Consider the following 23,948-nt stretch of genomic DNA (forward strand, 5'->3'; position numbering starts at 1 on the left):
AGCATTGTTATTGGAGTGATTGCCAAGTAATTAAAATATAAAAAATACTTAGCAGCTGAAATTGTTTAAAATCAAATGGGTTAATAATATAATTTCATTTTAATATTTATTTTATGAAAGTTGAGATGCTTTAATTCTAAAACATCCTTTAAAGTTTGAAATTTGAAATTTTACTCTTTCTATATATTTATTAATCACCAAGAGCAACTTAAATTAGAGCTGCATGCCTATAAAATAAATTATGGTTGTATAATTATTAAAAAAAAATATAATTGCCTATAATTATATATTCATAAATGAGTTGTTTAATTAAATTACGACCTGATAATATTAAAACTTGATTTGAATCGGTATAAATTATGACTTGACCTGATAAATTATGTGGAATGGCTTTTGACCAACACATAGACTATGTGAAATAATTATTTTTTATATGAAATTTTATAGTAGAAAATAATTTTAAAATAGCCTTACTCATTTTAATTTAATTTAATTAAATATAAAAATTTAATTTACTTTTTATGTCAACTTGTGATAAGAGTTTTAAGGTATTCTTGCTCATTTCAATTTAATAAAATTAAATAAGAAATATTTATTTTTTATATAATTATGAGATAAATGTTTTAAAGTATCTTTATTCGACTTAATTTAATCTGATTAAATAATAAATATTTAATTTTCACGCGATCGTGAGATAAGAATTGTAGAATAGCCTAGCTCAACTCAATTTAATTTAATTAAATAAATAATAATAATTTTTTACGTGATTGTAAAATAAAAGCTTCAGAGTGTTTTTGCTGGATTCAATTTAATCTAAATAAAGAATATTTATTTTTTATATAATCATAAAATAAGGGTTTAAAGTGTGCTTATTCGACTCAATTTAATCTAATTATGTAATAGTTATTTCTTACATGATTGTAAGATAAGAATTTCAGAATGCCTTTGCTCGACTCAATGTATTCTAATTAAGCAAGAGATATACTTTTTTATTTGATAAAGAAATACAGGATTTGGAGTGTCCTAGCTCGACTGCATCTAATCTAATTAATTTAAATGAGAAATATTCGTTCTACGGAATTTAAAATGTCCTTGCTCAATTCCATTTAATCTAATTTAATTGAGAAATATTCATTTTCTATACGATCGCGAGATAAAAGTTTCAAATGTCTTTTCTTGGTTCTATTTATGTTATTAAATAAAAAATAATTATTATTTAATTGATTGTGAAATAAGAATTTTAAAGTGGTTATATAAGAGTAATTTATTTTTATTTGTGAAACTTTTTTAACGTGCAATATATTTAGGTTGCAACCTATTTAATTTAACGCTTGACTTGCTACAATTAATTTTCAATTTTTTTGCGAATTTTTAATAAATATTGATAAAGTATATTAGATTGAGACCTTAACACTATTTAAATTTTTACAAAACAGCCAGATCAGGCTTCAAAATTTTATATAATAAAATAGTAAATTAAATAAAATTTCTAAATAAATCCTATATTAATAATTCAACATATTTTATAATATTTTCATTTTATTCTTTATTTTTATAACTTTTTTAAATAAAATAAATCATTTATTAAATTTTCATCAAATATGGTAATATATTGTTCTTATTATTTTAATTCATTAATAGATTTCTTTTTTTATTTCTTTTACTTTTTTTGGCTTACATAATCTGTTTAAAAGATGCAAAGATGGCCAAATTCGGACTAGCACGATATTCGACTTAAATAAGGATGTTGATGTAAATAGATTGAGATTTTGTCATTTTCAATTTGTTATATGTTTATAATTTTTATATTTTATTTTAAATTAAATGATGGAGATTTTATTAAAAATTTAGATTTAAATTTTTAAAAATGAGTAGTGATTTTATAAATAATAAACTTTAATTATTAATTATAAATAATTAAAATTATCTAAATATAACCAATAAAGTGAAGGACCAAAAATGCAATGTAATTGCGGCTTTACTACATCCTTGCCTAAGAGTACTTTTCTACGTTCAATTCACCTAGTGACAACATGTGAAAACAGGACTTGACAAAGACCTTAGAAAGGTAATGAATTCTCTTTCCACGCCGAAAGGTAATGAAAGAAAAATAAATAAATAAAAAGAAAGGGCCAATTTGGATGAATTTAATAACGATTTCTGCAGGCACGGTTTGAAGGATAAAGAAACCCAAACAAAGCTTTATAAAATTGGAAAAGATACCCTTTTACAAGTCTTTTCCTTCATTGCACATATCAGCAAATGTGAAAAAGGAAGAAAGAATATGAAGTTACGTTCCATATGATTTCCCACAATTGCGCTTCCAAACCTCTCTCATTAACAAAATCAGAAATGAATCAATATTCTTAGATAAAACTAAAAAAATGCTTGTGCTTTCACACTTTTTTTCTAATTTTAAATCATTACATTTGGCATCTATTCGATTCATCGTGGAATCTATTATATTTAAAAGCTAATAAACAGATAATATTTATGGTGTTATCAAATTGTCCAAAACTCATTCATTTTGGCTAAAATTAATATATATATATATATATATATATGTAAATTTTTTATAATATTATCTTATATAAAAATAATATTTACATAATAATAAAAAATTTACAGTCTCAATTTGAACAAATTATAAATAAGAATAAACAAAAAGAACTAATTCCTGATATGATGTCTAGTAATCACCCACTAATTGAAAATAAAAGCAAATAGCCTAATTGAAAGTTTCACTTGAGATTTAAAAGTGTAATTAAGTGAAGCAAACTCATGAATTACACGTAAGTAACTAAAAAGAATTATTTAAATATATATGATATTTTTCAAACTAATCGAGATGAGTTATTATTTTATGTTTAAATATTTTAATGTAGGCCAGTTTTAAATAAATTAAATATATCACTAATTTAAATCCAACTTAAAAGGATTTTATTTTGCATTTTAATTTAAATATATCAAACATAGTTTTAAAATAAACACTTATCCAAGTTTCCAAATTTTAAAATGGAATTAAACTCAATTTTTTAAAAATATATTCCATTCGATTCACAATCGAACAGTGCCAAGAAAGAAAATGCAAGTCCCTGTCAGATCCGATGGAAAGTAACTAAACTGGATAATGGCGGTTCCTTTGATTCCTTATCAGCCAGTCAGCATTGCTGTGTGGCAGTACTTAGAAAAAAAGAGTAATACTTTGACAATGTCACTAAACACTGAAATTTGAAAAGCAACCCTTCATCATGCGTTGAAAAAGTTGCATAAAATATTATTTGTATTGCTAGTAAATTATTGATCACAAACCATTAAGAAAGGACCCCAATTACCAATGCTATCAGCAAAAGATTCTGAACTTCTTTTTAATTTCATTGAATCAAATTGCATATTGTACCAATTTCACATTACATGAAAATTATATTATTAGGACATGAGATATTAGTTTTATGATTGGTTGGCTGTCACCCAACGACTGACAATATGTGTTAATTTTTTGAGGCTACAACCTCAATAGCATCAAAGTTCACATTTTTTATTTTGTGTGCAGTAATGAATTTGAATCTTATCTAAACTAATTATGGCTCTATATATATTATATAGCGAAAAAGATACTAGAAATTATTATTATTTATCGTCCCCTCTTCTCTTTTACTGTCAAAAATCTTAGTGATTAATTTTGATATATAATATATTCCAGACCATAAATTATTTTATCTTGAGTTATTACATAAGTTTGACAAATAATATCCAACCTTTTTCAATGCAATTAGGGTCTATTTGAGATTAACCTTTAAGAAAAATCTAAATTATTTTCAATTTTAATAAATTGATTTTATATTTTTATAATGATTTTTATTAAACTCACTTTAACTAAAAAAAACTATTCATTTACCTGTAATTCTTGAAAAACAGTTTTGAAACTCAATTTTCTTTTTATAGAAAAGCCTTTTTTGTCCATTGCAATCTTAATTAGGCAGGTTTTTAGGTTGTAATGTTTTTGGATAAAGTAGCAATTTGCCAGTTGAACTTATCAAGTGGTAAAACATTCCCAAAAATAAATAAAAATTCTTGGCCAAATTAATCCTTGTAGTTTTATTTTAGGGCAATCAGGTCCTAACTTCTCGAATTCATCACAAAATTATGCTCTTTGTATCATGAGAAATTGGGTTTATTGTTAACCGTAAATTAAGAACATAAAGAGAATAATTAATTTTCCCAAATAAGTAATTTGTGGAGGTAATTTGCCCTTTAGTTACCATTTTATCCTCAAGTGTTTACCCGGAGAAGGGAACAAGGATGGAAGACGTCACCTTTATGGCGTGGACATGCTTAGGTCAGCAAAGGCTGATGCATACGCCAAAACTTCCTCACTAAGTCGTTCTATTTATTTATTTTATTTATACGATTTTTTGGCAATACTTGTTGACCAAGTTTAGCGATCTGCAGAGAAACTTCGGCCAAATCTTTTTAAAGAGAAAAGAAAATAAGTTTTATTGTTTTTCATTTCTTTTTCTTTTTCTTTTCTTATTTAAACGAATGGAAAATGAATCAATTCTTTATTCTTATCCACTTATTTTTATCTTTTTCTTTATTTATTTTTTTTTGAATGGAAAGAAAATATAAGATGGAAAATGATGATTTTGTTTATTTTACTTTCTTTCCAACACATAGGAAATTTATTTTTCTTTTTTATTTTCTAAACCTAAGCAAAGAGATTTTTAAATTATAAAATAGTTAAATATTTTTAATAAATATTATATTATATTTATATTAATTCATGAAATATAATTTGTTTTATAACTTTATAATAATAAATATATAATCAATCATTTATGGATTTAATGAATCAGTCGGCCGCACACTCATTCTCTCTTGTTCAAGTATAATACATCCACCTTGAAGCATTTATTTCACTGCTCCCATTCCTTTAACAAGTTGCTACTTCTTTCTTTCTTTCTTCTTCTTCTCCAGTAACGCTTAACCTTCTCCTAGTAACTGGTTTCATCATCATCATGCAGTCTTTTTCTTTCCTAGAAAGCACAAGGATGTTCCCTTCGACATCCTCTTTACTCTCCTTGTATGCATCCTTCTCCACATCGCTGATGCTCTTACGAAACGCCTACCATGAACTAGTCCCCAAGAAACTCGAATCTTTTCTTGTTACCAAAATCTGCATCTTATTCTCTCGTAGAAAGTCTCCATCTTTTGATACTTTCATCATTGATGATTCTTGGGACGGTCTCGATCGTAACAAGCTGATTGATGCCGCAAGATTCTACTTATCCTCCAAGATTGACCGCAAGAACAAAGTGATTAGAGTTGGTAAGTTCAGAGGCCAAGAGAACGTAACAGCTGCCCTGGTTGAAGGTGAGAAAATTGTGGATGTGTTTGATGGGATTGAGATCACATGGCAGTTTGCGAAGGAAGAAAACAATGATCGTTCCGGCAAGAACAATGACAGGTTCTATAATAAAGGGTATTTTGAGATTACATTTGAAGATCAACATAGGGAAAAGGTCTTCCATGAGTACTTGAAGCACATTCTTATTGCCTCTAAAGTCTTGACACAAGGCGAGAAGGTTTTAAAGCTTTTCACAAGGTCTCGCGGCTGCTGGAACTGCATTGATTTTCGACACCCATCTACGTTTGATGCGCTAGCCATGGACCACGATCTAAAGAAGTCTATTATTGATGACTTGAACAGGTTCTTGTCAAGGAAAGAGTTCTACAAGAGAATTGGCAAGGCCTGGAAGCGTGGATATCTGTTGTATGGACCTCCTGGAACTGGGAAATCAAGCCTGATTGCAGCCATGGCTAATTACCTGAAATTCGATGTGTATGATTTGGAGCTTGCTAATATCCATTCTGATGCTGATCTGAGGAAAGCCATGCTGGATATAGACAGGAAGTCTATAACTGTGATTGAGGACATAGATTGCAACACGGAGGCGCATGCTCGATCAAAATCAAAATCATCATCTGATGATTCTGATGATGAAACCAGTTTTGTCAAGGTTAGAGATAGCGTACACCATTTATGCAAATTGCTCTGTGTTTTCCTCTGTTCTGTTTTACTGATGGGTCAGTTTTTCCTTGTCCTAATTTGGTATCAACAGCAATTCTCACTCTCGGCTCTGCTGAACTGTATCGATGGACTGTGGTCAAGCTGTGGAGAGGAAAGGATAATTGTATTCACAACCAATCACAAGGAAGTTCTAGACCCGGCATTGCTCCGGCCTGGGCGGATGGATATGCACATTCACATGTCCTACTGCACTCCTCAAGGATTCAGAATCTTGGCCTCAAACTACCTTGAAATTAAAGACCACTTTCTGTTTGAAGAAATTGATGGCTTGATCAGGAGTACAGAGGTGACCCCTGCATCTCTGGCTGAAGAACTACTCAAGAGTGATGATGCTGATTTGGCTCTTGAAGAAGTGCTTAATTTCTTGAAGCTGAAGAAAATGGAGAAACATAAAGTTGAAGAGGAAAAGAAAATGGAGAAAGGTAAAGTTGAAGAGGAAAAGAAAATGGAGAAAGGTAAAGTTGAAAAGACAGAGTGACAAACTTTGTTATGTTATAATTAATCAATGGGATTGTAGTTTACTTTTAGTTAATAAAGTAGCATGTTTTCTTATTGTATTAGATCACTAGTTCACTACTTGTACATCTCCTTCTTTGCACAGTTGGCCTGAGGTTATCAGCTTCAGCAGCAGGAGGGCCTTCTTGTTGCCTTGTTCTTTTTGCTGTTGAATCTCCATGAAACATTTCAAGTACTTAGCCACATGTAGTTTATTTAACCTTTTCATATATGAACCAAACAAAAACAATAACAAAAACAAAATCAAATCAAATCAAGCAATAATAATAATAATAATACTATTAGAGTGATAATTTAATTCAATTTAGTGAGAGAAAAAAAAAACTATACATATAAACCTTGTATGGTTCAATAATTGTGAAAAAAAAGAGAAATTTTTTGTTTTAATTGTTTATAGGAATTAAGTTCAATTTGGCCACTAATCTTATCATCCGTGCTTAATTTAATTCTTTTTAAAATTTATAGACTTTTTAGTCTAAACCTTTATATATTTAGTTTAAATTAATCATATTTTGAAAAAAATGAGAGACTTTTAAAAGTAAAAATAATTAAAAACTTATAATAATATTTAAAATTTATTTTATAAGTTTAATAAAATTAATAAAATTAAGTAATAAATAATTATTACTATTATTATCTTGCTGAAATCACTCTCACCTCTATCGCTTTCGGCATCACTACTACCGTAATTATCTCATTCACCGTCATAATTAAGAGAAAACAGTAAGAATATCGAAAAATAATAATATTTTTTATTATATTTTATTTAAATATTAAATATGTATATTTTAATTTAAATAAATTAATTTAATATAAAAAATTAATATTTATTATTTTTATTATATCACTTTCTTTCCAGAAAATGTGTAATTCACTTTTATTTTTAAAAAAATAGGACTAACTTGAACTAAATATATAAAGATTTAGATTAATATACATAAATTTAGAAAAGAGTCAAATTAAATCTAAACAATAAATTCAGTGACCAAATTGAATTTTATTCCTCACTTATATATATATATATATATAGAGGTTGTTAAAACGTTATAAGATTTGAACTCTAGAGCAATAAGAATTTTTTTCCTTCCAATAGAATATCTTATTCTAATAACTAAAAAGTAAAACCATTTTTATTTTGTGTATTAAGATATAATTTAATTGCCCTCTGCACCATATATATATATAACAACAATGGTAAAAAGTTGGTTATGCAATTGGATATGTGACAAAAAGTGCCACTGAAGGGGTAACAAATTTGAACCAATTTTTACCCATCCAAATGCTGAAAGCACCAAATATCTAGGACCCTTTTGCTTACATATAAAAGCATGTAAAAGAAGCCAAGTTGCCTCAACCAAGGTAGAATTTGCTTTGTCAAATAAATAAAAGAAGCAGGCTATCAGGAATATAAAGATATCTTCTTAGAAAAAGGTTGAAAGTGACCCATTGATTTGTCCATATTCATGGGAAAAATAGCCCTGAAGTTACCAGCCAATTGCCAAGTGATGAATTCAGAAGCATTTGCTATATCAACTAATATCACCTCACACCCAATGGTGATACTTAAAGATAAATTATTCTTTTTGCTCTTAAGAACAGACAGGGGTTGTTTAGTTTAATTTTCAATTTTAATTTTTTTTCCTACTTTTATTTAAAGAATAAAAAATTAAAAAATTAAGATAAAAGTCACTTAAAAGAAATATTTATTAAATAAATTTAATATAAAATAATAATAAAATCCACTATTATATGGTCCTGTATTTTCTAAATAAAAATATTTATACTTATGTTTATTTTATTTTCTTTTCAAAAAAAATTATATAAAATTTACACTTAAATCTTAATTTATTAAAAGTGAAATAACTAATTATTAATACCTTTTATTTTATTTTATTTATATTTTTATCCTTATGTCCTCATAAAGACAACCTTTAATTCAATTAAAAGAATGAAAAGAAATTAAATATATATATATATTTTTTGAATTTATTAAATACTCAGAAAAGAATTGTAATAATTCACCTATCTTATCTAAAAGGAAAATCCCTATATCACTGACAAAAGCAGATAATGAGCAAATGAGAAATTGTTCACATGCAGTTGTTGTTTGAGATATTACTATAAAAATGGTAACTGATTACTTATTACTGGCAGTAGAGAAATTGACGGGCATCAGAATTTCAGAGATTCCCACAGCATATTCTGTAACTTGATTAATTAATTATAAGCCTGTGATTTGAGAAATCCTGAAAAGCAATGTTCTCCTGTTGATAAAGTTGCAGCAAGAAACGCCTGTGTACTTTCCGTTGGTAAAAAATGTTATTCAATTTTCAAAAATCACAGAGAGAATTCTGCGTTTCAATCACTCTATATCATCTCCTCTGCCTTTCTCTTTTCTTAGAGAAAGAGTTTCCTTTTTCTTTATTTTTTTTAAATATATATATGAGTAATTTTTTTAAATATATGTACGCATAAACATAAAAAAAATACAATTTTTTCACAATCATATTTTATATAAAAATAAATTCTACATAGTGATAAAAGATTACGTCTTTGATTTGAGTCAGTTATAAATAGAAATAAAATCTCTATTGTAATAAGTTATAAATTTTTTAAAAATAATTATTTAATAGTAATATTTGTATATATAATTTTAAAAAGTATATGTTATATTATGTTTTGTCTTATTGAAGTATTATTTTGTCTCATAAATTTTATTTATATAATATGATAAGATATTAATGTATCTTATTTTTGGTTTATATTATTATTTCATTTACAAAATTAAAATTAAGTCCAAAAAATTTTTTAGGATCGAAGTTTAGACTGCTCACAGCAGTTTTACCCATGGAAAAGATTATGAAAGAAGCGATCAAAATGGTACTCAAATCCATTTACAATTTCGAGTTTCCAGACACATCGCACTTCCGCTCGAGTCGAGGCTATAACTCGATCCTAAGATGGATCAAAGAAGAGTGGGGAACCTCTTGCTGATTTTTAGAATTCGATGTTGGAACTATTTTCACACTATTAACCAACATCGACTTATCTCGATCTTTAAGGAAGAGATCGATGATCCCAAGTTCTTTTACTCCATTCAGAAAGTCTTTTCCACTGGACGACTTGTTGGAGGTGAGAAGGCCCCTTACTTCGTCCCACACAATGTACTACTATCGGCCCTACCGGGCAACATCTACCTACACAAGCTCGATCAAAAAATAGGGAGGATCCAGCAAAAGTATGAAATTCCGATTGTTTAGAGAAATATATCAGTTTCAACTCAAACCTTCATTAAATTATAACCTCCTTATAATCATAAATTTTATTTGATTCCAAGTGTATGACTATAAAGATATTTTACTGTACATATACACTTAAAATTACAAAATACTTAAAGAAGTAATTAGAATGCAAGGAGCACAATTTATAACTAGAAAGAGTCAATTTAGCATCTGAACTTACATGTACAATTTCATGCCATTAAGCAGTCCTCATCCCATTAGAAAATATCACGCTGAGACTATAAAACATAACCAAGAAAAATGCAAAAAATACAGACAAAATTTCACTACTAACTTTAAACTAAAAATCATGTAAACACTTTACTAACTTACAATCTCATGAAAACAATCTTAATATTTTGCCACCTATTGTTTTATGTTTTTACTATTCTCAATTCCACTCGAATTTCATATATACATTTCAAGCTTAAAGAATATCTAGAACTATTACTTCCTGCTATGTATGTGCTTTGAGTTTGGTTTTGATATGCCATTATATTTTTTGGTTGACACCCTTGAGCAACTTCTTGTTCTTATTTTCCAATTTCAATGAAGAACTCTTTTCTTCCTTAAATAGAGCGCATTCATAATCCTAACTCTAAAATCCAAGTCTTTCTTTTACCCTTTTTCTTGGTTTAAAAACATAAATCAATTATTTTCTTCTTGTTGTCCAAGGTACGGAAAATTATTATTTGCTACTAAATTTAAATGCGTCAAATCGAATATCTAATTAGGACATTAACTTGGGACACTAATGGAAATAGTTAGAGAGCCTAATTACACTGATTAGAACATGAGAGACTAAATCCAAAACGATTATGGTTATTGCCTTAAAATATGAAAAGTTTTCAATTCGGAATTAGGATAAGTGTAAACCCCTGTATATAATGGGCGGCCTTTTCCTTTTCTTAAATGATACAAGTCCAAATTTCAATTGGATTGTAATCTACAAAACCCCATAAATACCCTGCAACTGCAATCCCTTCCAGAATAAAGAAACCAAAAACCCTTGGTCCCTTTGTCCCTATCATGGCTTCATTCATCTTAGAAACTCTCAGGATGATGCCCCCAACCTCTTCTTTGCTATCTCTATACGCGTCTTTCTGCACACCTCTAATGCTTTTACTAAACGTCTACAGAGAACTAGTCCCGGCGAAACTTGAAGCCTTCGTGAGATAAAAAATTACAGGCTATTTGTCTCGTAGGAAGTGTCAGCCTTCATATTGTACTTTTATAATTGATAATTCATGGCAAGTCTTTCACGTAACAAGCTTATTGATATTTCAAGGTTTTACCTGTCCGAGAAGATTGGCTCCAAGAACAAGATCGTCAAAATTGGCAAGTTTAGTGGGCAAAAGGCCATCACTGCTGGATTGGTTAAAGGGCAAGAGATTATTGATGTTTTTGATGGTATAGAAATTAAATGGAGTTTCAGTGCGAAAAGCAAGACGGAGGTGGTGAAGTTTTGAGTCTAAATATAGAGACAAAGTGTATAATGAGTATTTAAGTCATGTCGTTATAAGGAGATTACTAGAGTTGCAAAGGTTTTGAAGATTTATTCGAGGACCTATATTGATTGGTGTGCTATGGAGTTTCATCACTCAGCTACGTTTGATAGCGTTGCCATGGATTCTGAGTTGAAGAAGACAATCATTGATGATTTAGACAGATTTTTAACTAGGAAAGACTATTACAAGAGAATTGGCAAAGCATGGAAGCGTGGCTATTTACTGTATGGTCCTCCTGGAACTGGGAAATCAAGTCTAATTGCTGCCATGGCCAATTACCTGAGCTATGATGTTTATGATTTGAACCTTGCAAACATTAATTCTGATGCTGGGTTAAGGAGGGCGATCCTAGATGTTGATAGAAAATCCATAATCGTTATTGAAGACATAAATTGTAATGCAGAGGTTCATGATCGATCTAAATCCGATAGCTCAGATTCCGATTCTGATTCTGGTTGTGATTCAGGTCTTCTCAAGGTTTGTGTTTATTATTTTTATGTTTCTATGATCACCACTTATAGCTGCTGCACCACCCATTAAAGCTCATAAGTAACTAATATTTTTTTTTCCTTTCTTTTCAGTTCTCACTCGCATCTCTACTGAATTGTGTTGATGGGTTATGGTCAAGCTGCTTGGATGAGAGAATAATCGTATTCACCACTAATCACAAAGAAGTTTTGGACCCTGCATTGCTTCGTCCAGGCCGAATGGATATGCACATTCACATGTCTTATCTCACTACTCAGGGATTCAGGGTCTTGGTTTCAAACTATCTTGACGTAAAAGAACACCATCTCTTTGAAGAAATTGATGGATTGATCCAGAGGACAGAGGTCACTCCTCCATCCATTGCTGAAGAACTGATGAAGAGTGATGATCCTGATGTTGCTCTTGGAGAAGTGCTTAATTTCCTCAAGCAGAAGAAGAATAAAAAAGATGCCAAAACTGAAGAGGAAATAAGCTCTCTTCAGTGACAACCTTTCTATGTGCCATTTCCCTTTTTCTTATGATAGGTTGATCATGTTCAGTAATTAGTGTGTATTTGCTGCTTCACTGGATTCTTTGATTTATAATAAGCTTTATTCTGCCAAATAATAATTAATTTCCTCCCAGTTTCGGTTGGGGTGATTCATGTTGTCTCTTGCATCTTAGGACTAGCATTTATTTATTAATCTAGAATAATCTAGAGCATATTAGTCGATGGTGAAACACTACTTCAAAATTTTTTTTGCTACTATCATCCACTTTTTCAAAACAATAATTTCTGTTGCTTTCTTATTTGAACAAAAAATAGAAGAGTTAATTCAATCTTTTTTAATGAAAATAACGGAGGATGTTATGGTTATATCAATGCTTTTCAAGGCTAGAACCAAGTGAGAAAGAAGTCAATTCAATTTCCTCAAGGAGATAAGTAAGGGGTGAGGGGTCAATCCATAAAAGAGTTGAGCAAGAGACATGAGGGTCTATTTAAATTTTTAAAGGGGGACAAGCATAATTTGTTCTATAAGTATAATCCTAATTTGAAAATTTTGAAGAAAATTTATCTCATTCTCTCTATCCATCTAACACATCATATCAATAAAATGAGTCACACATATTATTGATATAATAGTATTAAATGATTTAAATACGTCTTAATCGACTGTCTTCTTTATATATTAATATTAAACTTAATCAATTGCCTTCTTCATAGCTTGGAAGCAGAAAAAACAAAAAATCTCTTGTAAAACATAGTATGACTTTATCAACTAGTGGGGATTTTCTAGGTGTAACCCTAATAGTGTTGCCAAAGTTCTTAATTTGTTGAGATTTTTTTTTTCTTGATAATAAATATCTCAATACTCTTATTGGTTCTCTCTTTTTTAAGTTAGAAAGAAATAAATTTACATTCTAGAACTCGGTTTTATGAAGTAAATCATATAGGAGGTTAATTAACTTTATATTTTATTCCATTTACAAAAACTCCATTCTTCACTCATGAAGATCTCATTCGTATATGTTAAGAATCTGAGCTCTAAATACAACAAAATAAAGACAGCAAAACCTGCAAATTAGGAGCCCTCTCCCCCTTCTTGTCTTAAATGGTAGATTGATGGCTCAGCACTTGGGCAAAAGCAGCTATTGAAGGAGTTCTTAGAAATAGTGATGTGTTTTCATGTCAGCTTTCTTTGGCCAACACCTTGATTTCATCTCTACCTACAATTGTTGAATCTGAATCGTCAAATGCAATCACTTTGGTCTAAAGGTAAGCTAGACAAATTTCCATAGAATTTCCGAAAGACCCTTTGTTGTGATATTAAACACCACAAAATTAGTGGAAAAGAAAAAATCATTTTGCCAAATCTGCAATGAACAGGTAACATGCAGTGATTGGTTGGAAATAAACTATCTGACTTCATTTCTCTCTTATGCTTATATAGTAGTTTCTTCAAGTGCAGGTCATTAGTAAGATATTGATGAAAGGTATCACCATTAATCATGCTTTCTTTCTTTTTCAAGAAATTCAGTTTTTTTTGTAGTCTCGTTCTTTGCTTGTGATTCTTGAGGGTCGTGATCGAAAAATGAACCGATACAATTTTTAATTTTTAAATTTTTTATTTAAATAGAAAATAAATAATTAAAAATTGTGATAAATAAAAAATTTCACAATTAAAATATATCGATTGAAAAAGATTTAGCAATCATCTTTACTCGATTAGTTATTATTATCATATTTGATAATATGAATTTAAATTTTAACAATTTAAACCGTCATTATTTGACTATTAAATCGATTTTATCATATTAATGATTTCTTAAATCACAATTTAACGGTTAAACAATGGAATTAAGAGTTCTTAAGTTCTAAACTCATATTATCAAATATAAACAATATGTGATCGGAGTAAAAATTACAAAATTTTTAGTGGTGAAATACTTTCTTTGTATAGTTTATAACAAAATAATATAATTCTATAAATGTCAATTACCAAAAAAAAAAAAAGGAAAAATAAACAAGAACCATTTTGTAATTGAAATCAAAACGGCCCGTTGGGGAACAAATTAGGGCAAATGTCATTTGATTTGGGATCTTGACCTCATGTGATTGGACATAGTAGCAGCTTTGATAGAGTCGGAGAGAGTGCATGAAGGAAGCCGTAAGTTCTTTGAAGCTTAAAACAAAGTTTAGGAAAGGGATTGCGAGGCTGTAGTAGATGATCTTTCATCGTCAGTTGGTGATCATTCAGAATTTGCAAGGCTGTGTAATTTCGTTCTTGCATCAGACAATGGTTTCTCTGTTCATTAACCATTTTTCTGTCCATTTTGTTAAAGGCAAGCTAATATTGCAGCTCATTCCATTGCTAGAGCATCAATATCTCAAGCTGGCCTAGTTCTTTTGGTATGTTCCTCCTACATTTATGGACAACCTGATTGCTTCTGAGAAAGCTCTTCTTTTCTAAAAAAATAATAAAATTAAGACTGAAATTATGAGATTTATAATGAAGAAAGTACATATCTTATAGTTAAATACGATCAAGTTATTAACATAACATAGCAAGTTGGAGATGATTGTGAAAATTAAGACCTTCTGGTTTTTCAGTCCGATTATGAGCCTCAGTAACATGTGGTCCCGTAGCTCAGTTGGTTAGAGCGTTGGTCTTATGAGCCGAAGGTCGCGGGTTCGAGCCCCGCCGGGACCACATTGGTACATTTATATTTTAAATGAATAAGTGAATTATATTTGTGCTACTTCTGCTACATGGTTTTTTTCTTTTTATTTTTATTTTTAAATTGAACTTTGTTACACTATAAATGGAAAGCGAGAAGGATTAAATTTCTCAATTTATGCTTTTAATCAACTATAATGCTACTTTCGGTACAAGTTTTACAATATCATTTAAATTTGGTTAAACTCATTTAAATTCATAAAACAAAAAAAAAAAGAAAAAGAAAAAAGAAGAAGAAGGAAGAACAATTTTAAATTTAAGCTAGTTAAATAAGGACCCATATCGCTATAAAATGACAATTCATTAAAAAGTAAAATATAAAGTTATAGAACAAAGCTAACTCTTCACCTATACTAATAAACAAAATTAACTACCCAGTGACTATCTACTTGTATAGCAATATTTCGTTGAATTTTGACATGAAAAACCCCATCTTTGCTATAATTTTTCTTTATAAACAAAAAACCTGGCAACTACTGATACATCAGCGGTCTACGTCTTACAATTTTCACTCTTACCACACCTCATTGTTAGGTTTACCACTCAGTACCAATCTACTCCAACACAAAACATAATACAATGTCGTTTGTAATAAATGTAGTCTTACATAAGTTGTTAGATTAAGCAAATGTTCTTTACCAGGAGAGGTAAAAAAATGAGAAAATTATAAACAAAAAGAATATGGATCGCCAGATGGAGCGTGATGAACGGTGATGCACTGCACATTATCGAAACTGAAACCGATCCAAATTAAAGAAAATACAGAATGAACCCGAACTACCAGATTTTGTTAACCGATTGTTCGGTTAGATTATGATCATATTTAACCTAGCCACTATGCAAAGGTTTGCACAATGATAATGAGAATCTAAGTTTTCAAACACATACCAGAAACAACTGTTCTGGCTATTACTGTAACAACAGTGCCAAATACTCGCCACATTCTACTCTCTTTCTGAGAGTAGCTCCTTGTGCAAGAAACAGCAACCTATCAGGGAAACAATAATAACGAATCCATGTTTACTCTAAAAATGCAAATGGCCAATGTGAATTGTATGAACACAGTGCAGATATGTAATATGCGCATGTAGGAATCAGGATGTCAAGTGTAGGTAAATGGCAGTTCTTTTACTGAGGCATTAATTGTTGGCAACTTGAAAATGTCATTATACAGGACAAAAACAATCTTCAATTTTAGAAAATAGAACATCTTCTTCATTTGTGACACTAAAATGGAAGATTGGGAGAAACAGAAATCTGAAGGGCAGGGATTAAATCTGAAGAAGAATGAATACTACAGGTATGCGCAATTTGATGATTCCCCTACAGCAAGAGAGTAGAGCTAGCACCATGATGCTTGCGCCAGATTATCTTTGATTTGTAAAATATGACGGCCAACAAGTAGAATATGATGGCCAAGAAATACTAGCTGTGTCCGGAAGTGGAGACCTCGGTGCTGCAGACAGGACAAACCTGCAGGTGCAGAGAGAGCAACAAAGGCACAACTTCAAACTTCATATTCATGGCATCCTATGCCACCAATCACAAAATACTAGCCGTTCAATAATGTGAACTAACTAGGGCAACAGGCAGTCCAGTATTTATCAAGGGAAAACATTCACACTTTTGGCTCAGAGGCATGTTGAAAATGATTTGATTGAGAAACAAGTATACGCCATTCTATTAGATATTCAAACAACCAACAAAATAAAGTTAGTCCCGCGGATGGGGCGACAGGGACCCAGCATTAAAGATGCAGAGAAAGGCCATTTTCTTCCCCCAGGACCAGAGGTGGACGGAAATTTTGATCCCATTAGCAGGAACAAGGAGTATACAATCAACCTCGCAATTCCTGATACAATCAACCTCGCAATTCATGATCCCTGAACTTGTCCCGTGGGGAATTGCAAATATAAATGTCATGAATATATGTAAATAAATAAATAAATCATCTTGATTTCTTATTTAGAGATGGAAAAAGGACAAGACATGTCGCCTTGGATTAGGTCTTGTGGGGTTTAACGAAAAATGGTTTTGGCTTGAGAAGCCTAAAACTAAACTGTAACTTTCATACGAATCATATCAAGAGTTGTCAGACTGTATTATTAATAATACTAACTGATTGTCTTATTGAAGACGGCAAGCTGGCCTGAGTTTCTTTTGAAACCCGAAGATTGTAGATATTGTCTAATTAGCTCTAGTTTTAACGAGATCATTGGGTTCTCCATTAGCGAGCCTAATTCTAACTTGGGACTTTCAGTAGAAAATTATTTTGTATTTATATTATTTCATATTTACACCTATATGCCACAGTCAGAATACAAAATTCACCTGCTTACATTAACAAAAAGTTTAGGATGCTAAAAAGCTAAAAAATTGTCACGGAGAAAAAATCTAACCCATAACCATAAGAGATAAGGGGGTTTCAGGAGTGCAGTTAGCAACCAAGTAAACTTTGGGGAACCAGACAACTAGCAAGAACCAAGACTAAAAGACAACATGCAGAGGTTCCACACATGATAAATGAAGCATACCTTGTTTATTTTCAACCAGTTATTTATGCACTCTGAATGGTAAGAATGTTTGCAAGAAAGCAGTGTCAGGGTCTCACCATCCTCGTAATCTAAACGACATATGACACAGCTGAAACACAAGCAAAAATAATTTTAGTTATCACATAACACTGCTGAAATAAAATTAGGAGTTTGCACTTACGAATCATTAGTTCCATTCTGACTGCTTCCAGCCTTATAGTTCACTGTTGGTAAAGAGGCAATTGTATCAGCAGAAAGCCCTCTACTCTCGCTTCCAACAACTTCACCTAGCGCAATCAATTCCTGGAATGATTGAAACAGCAAACCATGACAATGAAATCAAACTAGAAACTTCACTAGAAGCACAAGATAAAAGCCAGCTAACCTCATAAGAAAGTTCATCTGGATCAACCTCTTCCCATGCATCCTGCACATTCAAGAGTAAATGAAACCTTAATGGCAACAGAATTATCTAGAGGGAGCAACAAGGCTTCCATATGTTGGACAAGGGATTGTTTGCATACATTCCATTCACATCTTGATAACCAAAAGCTAGAGGTGAACAAAATTAGACAACAAAAATACTTCCATGTATTTTTGACAAGGGCTAATTTGCATACATTTGCATTCACATGCACTTAACAAGTTACAAGCTAGAGAGCACCAAGAAAACAGTGAGCATAATTATGTAGAGGCAGCAATAATGCTTCCATTCCATGCATTTTAGACAAGGATTTGGTGCTTATATCACCATTCACATATGCTTAACAACTAAAACTACACATAAAAAAAAAGTGGCACTCTAAAACTTTAACAACTTCAGATACTAACTGATAAGGTAGCTATAAATCAATATCATCATTCCAAGTGGCATGGAATAGTAGTAAACTAGTAATCTTAGAATTTGAGCACTTCAAATTGCTAAAATTGACAGGGAAAGAAATGGTGGCAATGTAGAAAATGCTGTAAACAGGTGCATTATAAGAAAAGAAACTGGACGATAGGTGCACCTTTAGACTAGGAAACCTACAAATATGAAAGAACCTGGAAGATAGATATTTGGGGACAGACTACAAGTACATATTATTCAGGCATCTATGGCTGAAATGAAAATTTACTGTAAGCTAATAACAGAAATCATGATATTTTCAAATATTATATCCTTCAAAAGATTTAGGCAAGCAAATTCTTGCACCGGCAATCTTATTTGGTTGAACAATGAAAAGTACTAGAATTTAGCTTCTTAGACTACATAACCATTTGACTAACTTTTCATAAGGCATAATCAATACAGACAAAGCACAAAATCATCTAGTCTCCTCTTATTAAATTCTTGATGAAGGAAAGCTTACAAAGTACTTTTGAACCTTCTTTCAGCTTGATTTTTAGACCTAGAAAAGGTGGAAAATAAATGTGGGAATTATATTTTGCAAAAGCAGAATGATTTGGGATTAATAGAAAGCAACAGAATAAAATTATGAGAAGTTTGATATGCAGATTTGTCAATGTGAACATAAGTTTTTAAGGCTTTTATGGTTCTGATTATTTAATAGGAAGGCAAATTATAGTTGAAATGGAAGGTTTCCAGGACGGGCAGCAGGAACTCAAACCTGAATAATATCAAAATCTGCTAGCAAAGTTGAAGATGAGCAACAAGAATCCACAATCAAAATTCCTTCCAACTAACAGTTATACAGACAGTCACATAGCCATCACAACTAGGCTGAATGGTTTCACAAAACAAAACATGCATGATTGTTAAAAATATTCTCCAATTTCAGAGTGTTGAATTACAAGCACAAATACATAATGGACTCAGATGAATTACAGACTAATGGAACTTAAACTTCTTATCCTTATGAGAGTTAAAACTCCAAAGAAGATTAAGCAATATGCATATGTTAGAATGAATATTAAGAACCAATTAAATAAAAGGCACAAATAAGACCAGCCCATTTCTGCATGAATCACCAAAAAATGCCCCAAAAAGAACTGTAGGATACTGGACCAGCAGATAATTTACTAAAGCAAAATTGGAAATACACTAAAATGTTCTAAACAAGCAGCACCCTAAAAAATCTAAGACCATAATCTGAAACTTCTTTTTTATTCTTTCTTCACCTATTTTCTAAAAAGCAGAAACTATTTTACGTAAGCTTACTTTTCTGAGGCTTCTTGTTGGCTACATCATTTCCCATATACCACTATAACAGTATATCCTTCCAATGCCATTATTGCATTGATCAAATGTCAAAAGGTATTTATCTAAGTAAACTTCACATTTCTGCTCAATCAATAATCCCAAGTTACAAATAGATCAACCATCCAATGTCCCACAGGGAAAACAAAATGAAAAAGATGAAGAAGAATGAAGATCTGGATGTGACCACTTTTGGAATGGGAGGAATCCAATATTCTTTAACCAATAAGAGTTAGTATTGTTGATAAGTTATGCAAAAGAAGGAAGGGAAGAGGTATTTTCCTTATTTTTATAGATATGGGCCAAACATCTGAACTGTGAAGAAGTTTTCAAGTCAATAGCTAGATTGAGACATTGTAATAACCAAAAGAATTGTTCAGAAACAAAAGTTGGCTGCCCCCAGGATCCTCATGCTGATAACAGTTAAATCTATTTATACTCATCAGTCCCCCGTAATTAATCCATGTCTGTGAATGATATAGATTTGCAATTAGGATAAAGAGTAGTTCAGAACTTGCAACTTTCTCTATAATCTTAAAAATAGGTAATTGTTATGATTAAGACAAGCTCAAATCTACAAAGATGTAGAATGGTAATTTTTCTCATTTCTCTTGCTTCTTGTACTCTCCCCTCTAATTCCGTCTCATCTTTCAATTTTTTTCTGACTTTGCTTTGACCCTTTGGTTTTTTGGAGCATTCAAGGTTTTGGCTGGTTAAATGAGGCCCATAATTTGATCATAATACCAGAATTTATTCTTCAGTTGCCCATTATTCTATTCAAACAACCCCCTCAGTAGCCAGTTATAGCCAATCTCAAGGACCCAACTTAAGTTAACATCGTGGACTGCAGTTTGTTCTTTCAAACTTAAATATTTAGACTAGACTGGTCTATCTTTTTACAGTTGCTTGAGCTTTTGGTATCTACTTTATGATTTTTCCAGTAAAAATCTGATTAAACATTAGGGCTAAACACACCATATGATATCCTAATACCAAGTAAAGAAGAAAACCAGCTCAAAACTAAACAAGTGGACCCCTATTTGAAAGACCGGTAAATTGATGACTGTAGGAGTAAACAATAAATCTTGGATTTGAATAGTGAAAAATCTAGCTGATGCCTCGTGTGGAATTTGTTCATACGCTCTATTTAAGCCAACATAGGCTTTCTTCAAAATAAGACGAGCAAGCATTCCCCTATTATTTAATCCACCCACTGACACCCTATTAGACAGTAATATAAAGATTCAGCATAAAGACTTTAAATTTACCATAAAAGAAGAAGTCCAAACTAGCTAATCATCCTTTCTCCATGTTCCTCTTTATTATTCTTATCCTTACTTTTAATTGTCTAGACAATCTGGTACAGGATAAAACAGAAACTTTATTTTCAGGAAAGATAATTGAGTTTGAGTTAGTTAAACATTTGTGCACTGATTTTCACTGTGTTCTCACAACACTAATGCTGGAATGAATCACCCGCAATCATATGACCAAAAGAACAATTGCACAAATTTCTGTTTATAGATATTACCTATACATTGCATTACCAAAAGTACATTGTTGATAATCCATTCAAATAGCAAAGAAGTAAGATTATAAGGGTACCTGAGAGTTTCCACCGTGATCATCAGTATCCTCAACTTCTGCAAATACAAAGAGCACGAAGAAATTAGATGGTTCTTCTCATAAAAGAAAAAGCCCAAAAAGAGAGGGGAAAAAAAAAAAATCATCGCAGATAAATAACACTGACGATCATTAATTCCAGCAAAAGCTAACAGGCGAGCAGCCATTTCTCGTTCTTCAGCATCTTGTAAGGCTCTAGCATAAGCTTCATCACTGGAAAACATGCAAGGGTCAAGATCAGCTGCTGCCCCTCCAGACTCATGGACATCGAATGCATCCACATCATCAGTGCCATGGTCGTCCTCATCATCATCATCTCCATCCGTTTCATCATCGTCGTCGTCGTCGTCGTCATCATCATCAGGATCACCAAAATCATCATCATCGTGATGATGCAAATAGCTCGCAGCCTCCCAACTACCATAATCACTCCCCTCAATATTATTAAATCTCAACATCATATATGCCCTTTCCTACTCCCGATAAAAAAATTAACAAATATTAATTCAACAACGCAAGATGCACTAAAAGACAGAAACACACAGAGACAGAGAGATAAACCTGTTCTTGGAGAGTACGGGCAAGCGCGAGGTCAGCATCGACCTGACTGAGATTAGTAAAGGGGGTTCTTCTAGACGAAGACTGACGAGGTGGGTCTTCCTGCTCACCATTTTCAGTTGCAGAAGGAGAAGAACCCAAATTTAAATTAGCCTTCTCTTCTTCTTTTTCTGCTTCCTTTGTGCTGCTGCTGCTGCTATTGTTGTTACTTTTTGCTTCCCCTAAACCTAATTTGTCCTCCTCCATCTTTCTAATTCGTTTAGGTAGATTTTGATCCAGAATAAAAAATTTATTTTAGAGAGTTGAAGAAGATACAAAAACGGATTCCGATTTGAAGTCGAATAAAATTTCTGTAAAAGGAAAAAAAGAAAAAAAAAAGGAATGATTTTGAGTTTGAGGAGCCTAACAATGCCAAATGGGACCGACAGACACAAACCTTCTACGTTAATTTTAAATTAAGGTTACTTTCTGGGAATGAAATCTTGTCAGCTTTAATAATTATAATACTGGGAAAAGTTGCTGATAAGCCCATTAACTTTCAGTTAAAATTTAATTAACCTTTTAAATTTGTAAAGTAACTCAATTATCCTCTTCAAATTTAAAATATATATATATATATAATTAATTTTATCTATTTAACTGTATATTATTTTTAAAAATTTATAAATTCTTTTAAATTTTTTCAAATCATATTCTTTAGACATGAAGAGAAATTAGCTTTATATATCAAAAGAAATTATTGATTTTATCATTAGTAGATAAGAAATAAATTAACATTATACAGTTAATTTAAACAGCAAAAAGCAGTGAAATAGACAGAATTAATTTTATATAATTTTTTAGATTTTAAAAATATAATTTTCTAATATTTAATTATATTTTAACTGAAAGATCAAATATTTATTTATAATTTTTATTTATAATATTACTTTTAGCGCCAATAATAAGTTGTCAATATTTGTCACTTGGATGGTCCCATCAACTGGTACATCATTTTTTCTTTTAACGGAGACGGCTAATTTTTAAGGCTGTAGTGCCTGTTTTGTAATTCTTTTAAATAAGAATGATTCTTATGTACCTTTTAAATGCCCAAACTAAATAATAAAATTTAATATTGATTTACAATATTTTTAAACCTAATAATATATTATAGTAAATAAATAAATAAATAAATAAAAATATATAAATATTTTATATTTTAATATTAAATAATTAATATATTTTTATTATTATTTAAATTAATCAAATATATGTGCAAAAGAGTTTTTAAAAACTATATTATTTCAAAAATTAATAAACAATAAAATCAATATAGCAAATAAATTTTTAGATAATTAATACAATTAGGAAAATCAACTTTATGCTTCCCTCTCACTTTACTGCTTTTCTTTTCTTCTTGGCAAGAGGTTTAGAAATACTTTTGAATTTATTAAAATAGTCTAATTAATCTTTTTTTCAATTAAATTTTATTAATTTTTATAAAAATTTAATTAAATTTTTATTCTTTTTTTTGCCAATCAAACCTATTAACTTTTATAAAAAGTCTCATTAACTCCTAATGCTAACAGCGTCCAAAATACTGTTAAGTATAAGAGTTTCATTATTTTGAGAATGTAAATATTAACCGCTCTAAATATTTTAAAGTCACACGAAAACCACTTTTTCCTTTTCTTTTTTTAACTTACATCATAACTTCTACAACCGTAAAACTTTCTTATAAGATTAGTCTTCTTTTATAAAGTATATATTTTTAAAATTTTATTGTAAAAATATATTGAAAATAATGAGATATAATCTAACTCAATAATTTATGACCCTCTACTTACAAATAAGTGTGATGAAAAAAATAAAAATATTTGTTACTATTTTAGATGAGAAAAAATATCGCTACTCTTTTTTATAAATTAGGATTTATAGATATTAATTATGT

General features: G+C 30.6%; 2 protein-coding genes, 1 non-coding gene and 1 pseudogene across 4 annotated transcripts; 3 read left to right on the forward strand and 1 right to left on the reverse strand.

Annotated features, from left to right (window-relative positions):
• The first annotated feature begins 4,843 nt into the window (after positions 1 to 4,843).
• On the forward strand, positions 4,844 to 6,651 carry LOC8279149 (AAA-ATPase At2g18193). 2 transcript variants are annotated; one of them, XM_048375081.1, is made up of 3 exons: positions 4,844 to 6,020; positions 6,123 to 6,470; positions 6,504 to 6,651. In XM_048375081.1, the coding sequence occupies exons 1-3, from the start codon at positions 5,019 to 5,021 to the stop codon at positions 6,567 to 6,569; spliced, it is 1,416 nt and encodes a 471-aa protein (XP_048231038.1). In that variant the 5' UTR covers positions 4,844 to 5,018; the 3' UTR covers positions 6,570 to 6,651. The 2 variants fall into 2 exon arrangements, with proteins under 2 accessions (XP_048231038.1, XP_048231037.1); XM_048375080.1 differs by having other exon boundaries at positions 4,846 to 6,020; positions 6,123 to 6,651.
• A 4,205-nt stretch (positions 6,652 to 10,856) lies between these two features.
• Positions 10,857 to 12,545, forward strand: LOC8273436 (annotated as a pseudogene).
• Positions 12,546 to 15,002: 2,457 nt separating this feature from the next.
• Positions 15,003 to 15,076, forward strand: TRNAI-UAU. The gene has a single exon. It is a non-coding gene; the product is annotated as a tRNA-Ile (tRNA).
• Positions 15,077 to 16,210: 1,134 nt separating this feature from the next.
• LOC8279147 (E3 ubiquitin ligase BIG BROTHER-related) lies at positions 16,211 to 22,448 on the reverse strand. The gene is made up of 7 exons (XM_002521487.3): positions 22,022 to 22,448; positions 21,588 to 21,933; positions 21,443 to 21,480; positions 18,023 to 18,064; positions 17,819 to 17,940; positions 17,638 to 17,746; positions 16,211 to 16,576 (listed from the first exon to the last, which is right to left on the reverse strand). The coding sequence occupies exons 1-7, from the start codon at positions 22,262 to 22,264 to the stop codon at positions 16,529 to 16,531; spliced, it is 948 nt and encodes a 315-aa protein (XP_002521533.2). The 5' UTR covers positions 22,265 to 22,448; the 3' UTR covers positions 16,211 to 16,528.
• Between the last annotated feature and the right edge of the window lie 1,500 nt (positions 22,449 to 23,948).

This window comes from Ricinus communis, chromosome 5 (genome assembly GCF_019578655.1).
Source record: "Ricinus communis isolate WT05 ecotype wild-type chromosome 5, ASM1957865v1, whole genome shotgun sequence".
In the NCBI taxonomy this organism is placed as follows: Eukaryota; Viridiplantae; Streptophyta; class Magnoliopsida; order Malpighiales; family Euphorbiaceae; genus Ricinus; species Ricinus communis.

Bases quoted from the DNA above. Each gene is read 5' to 3' on its own strand.
- LOC8279147 (XM_002521487.3), bottom strand. From the start codon at position 22,264: ATGGAGGAGGACAAATTAGGTTTAGGGGAAGCAAAAAGTAACAACAAT. The intron at 17,941-18,022 runs GTTAGCTGGCTT...CAATCATTCCAG, and splicing joins CAGATGAACTTTCTTATGAG to GAATTGATTGCGCTAGGTGA. The intron at 16,577-17,637 runs GTATGCTTCATT...CTGCACCTGCAG, and splicing joins ACTGGTTGAAAATAAACAAG to GTTTGTCCTGTCTGCAGCAC.
- LOC8279149 (XM_048375080.1), top strand. From the start codon at position 5,019: ATGCAGTCTTTTTCTTTCCTAGAAAGCACAAGGATGTTCCCTTCGACA. The intron at 6,021-6,122 runs GTTAGAGATAGC...TGGTATCAACAG, and splicing joins ATGAAACCAGTTTTGTCAAG to CAATTCTCACTCTCGGCTCT.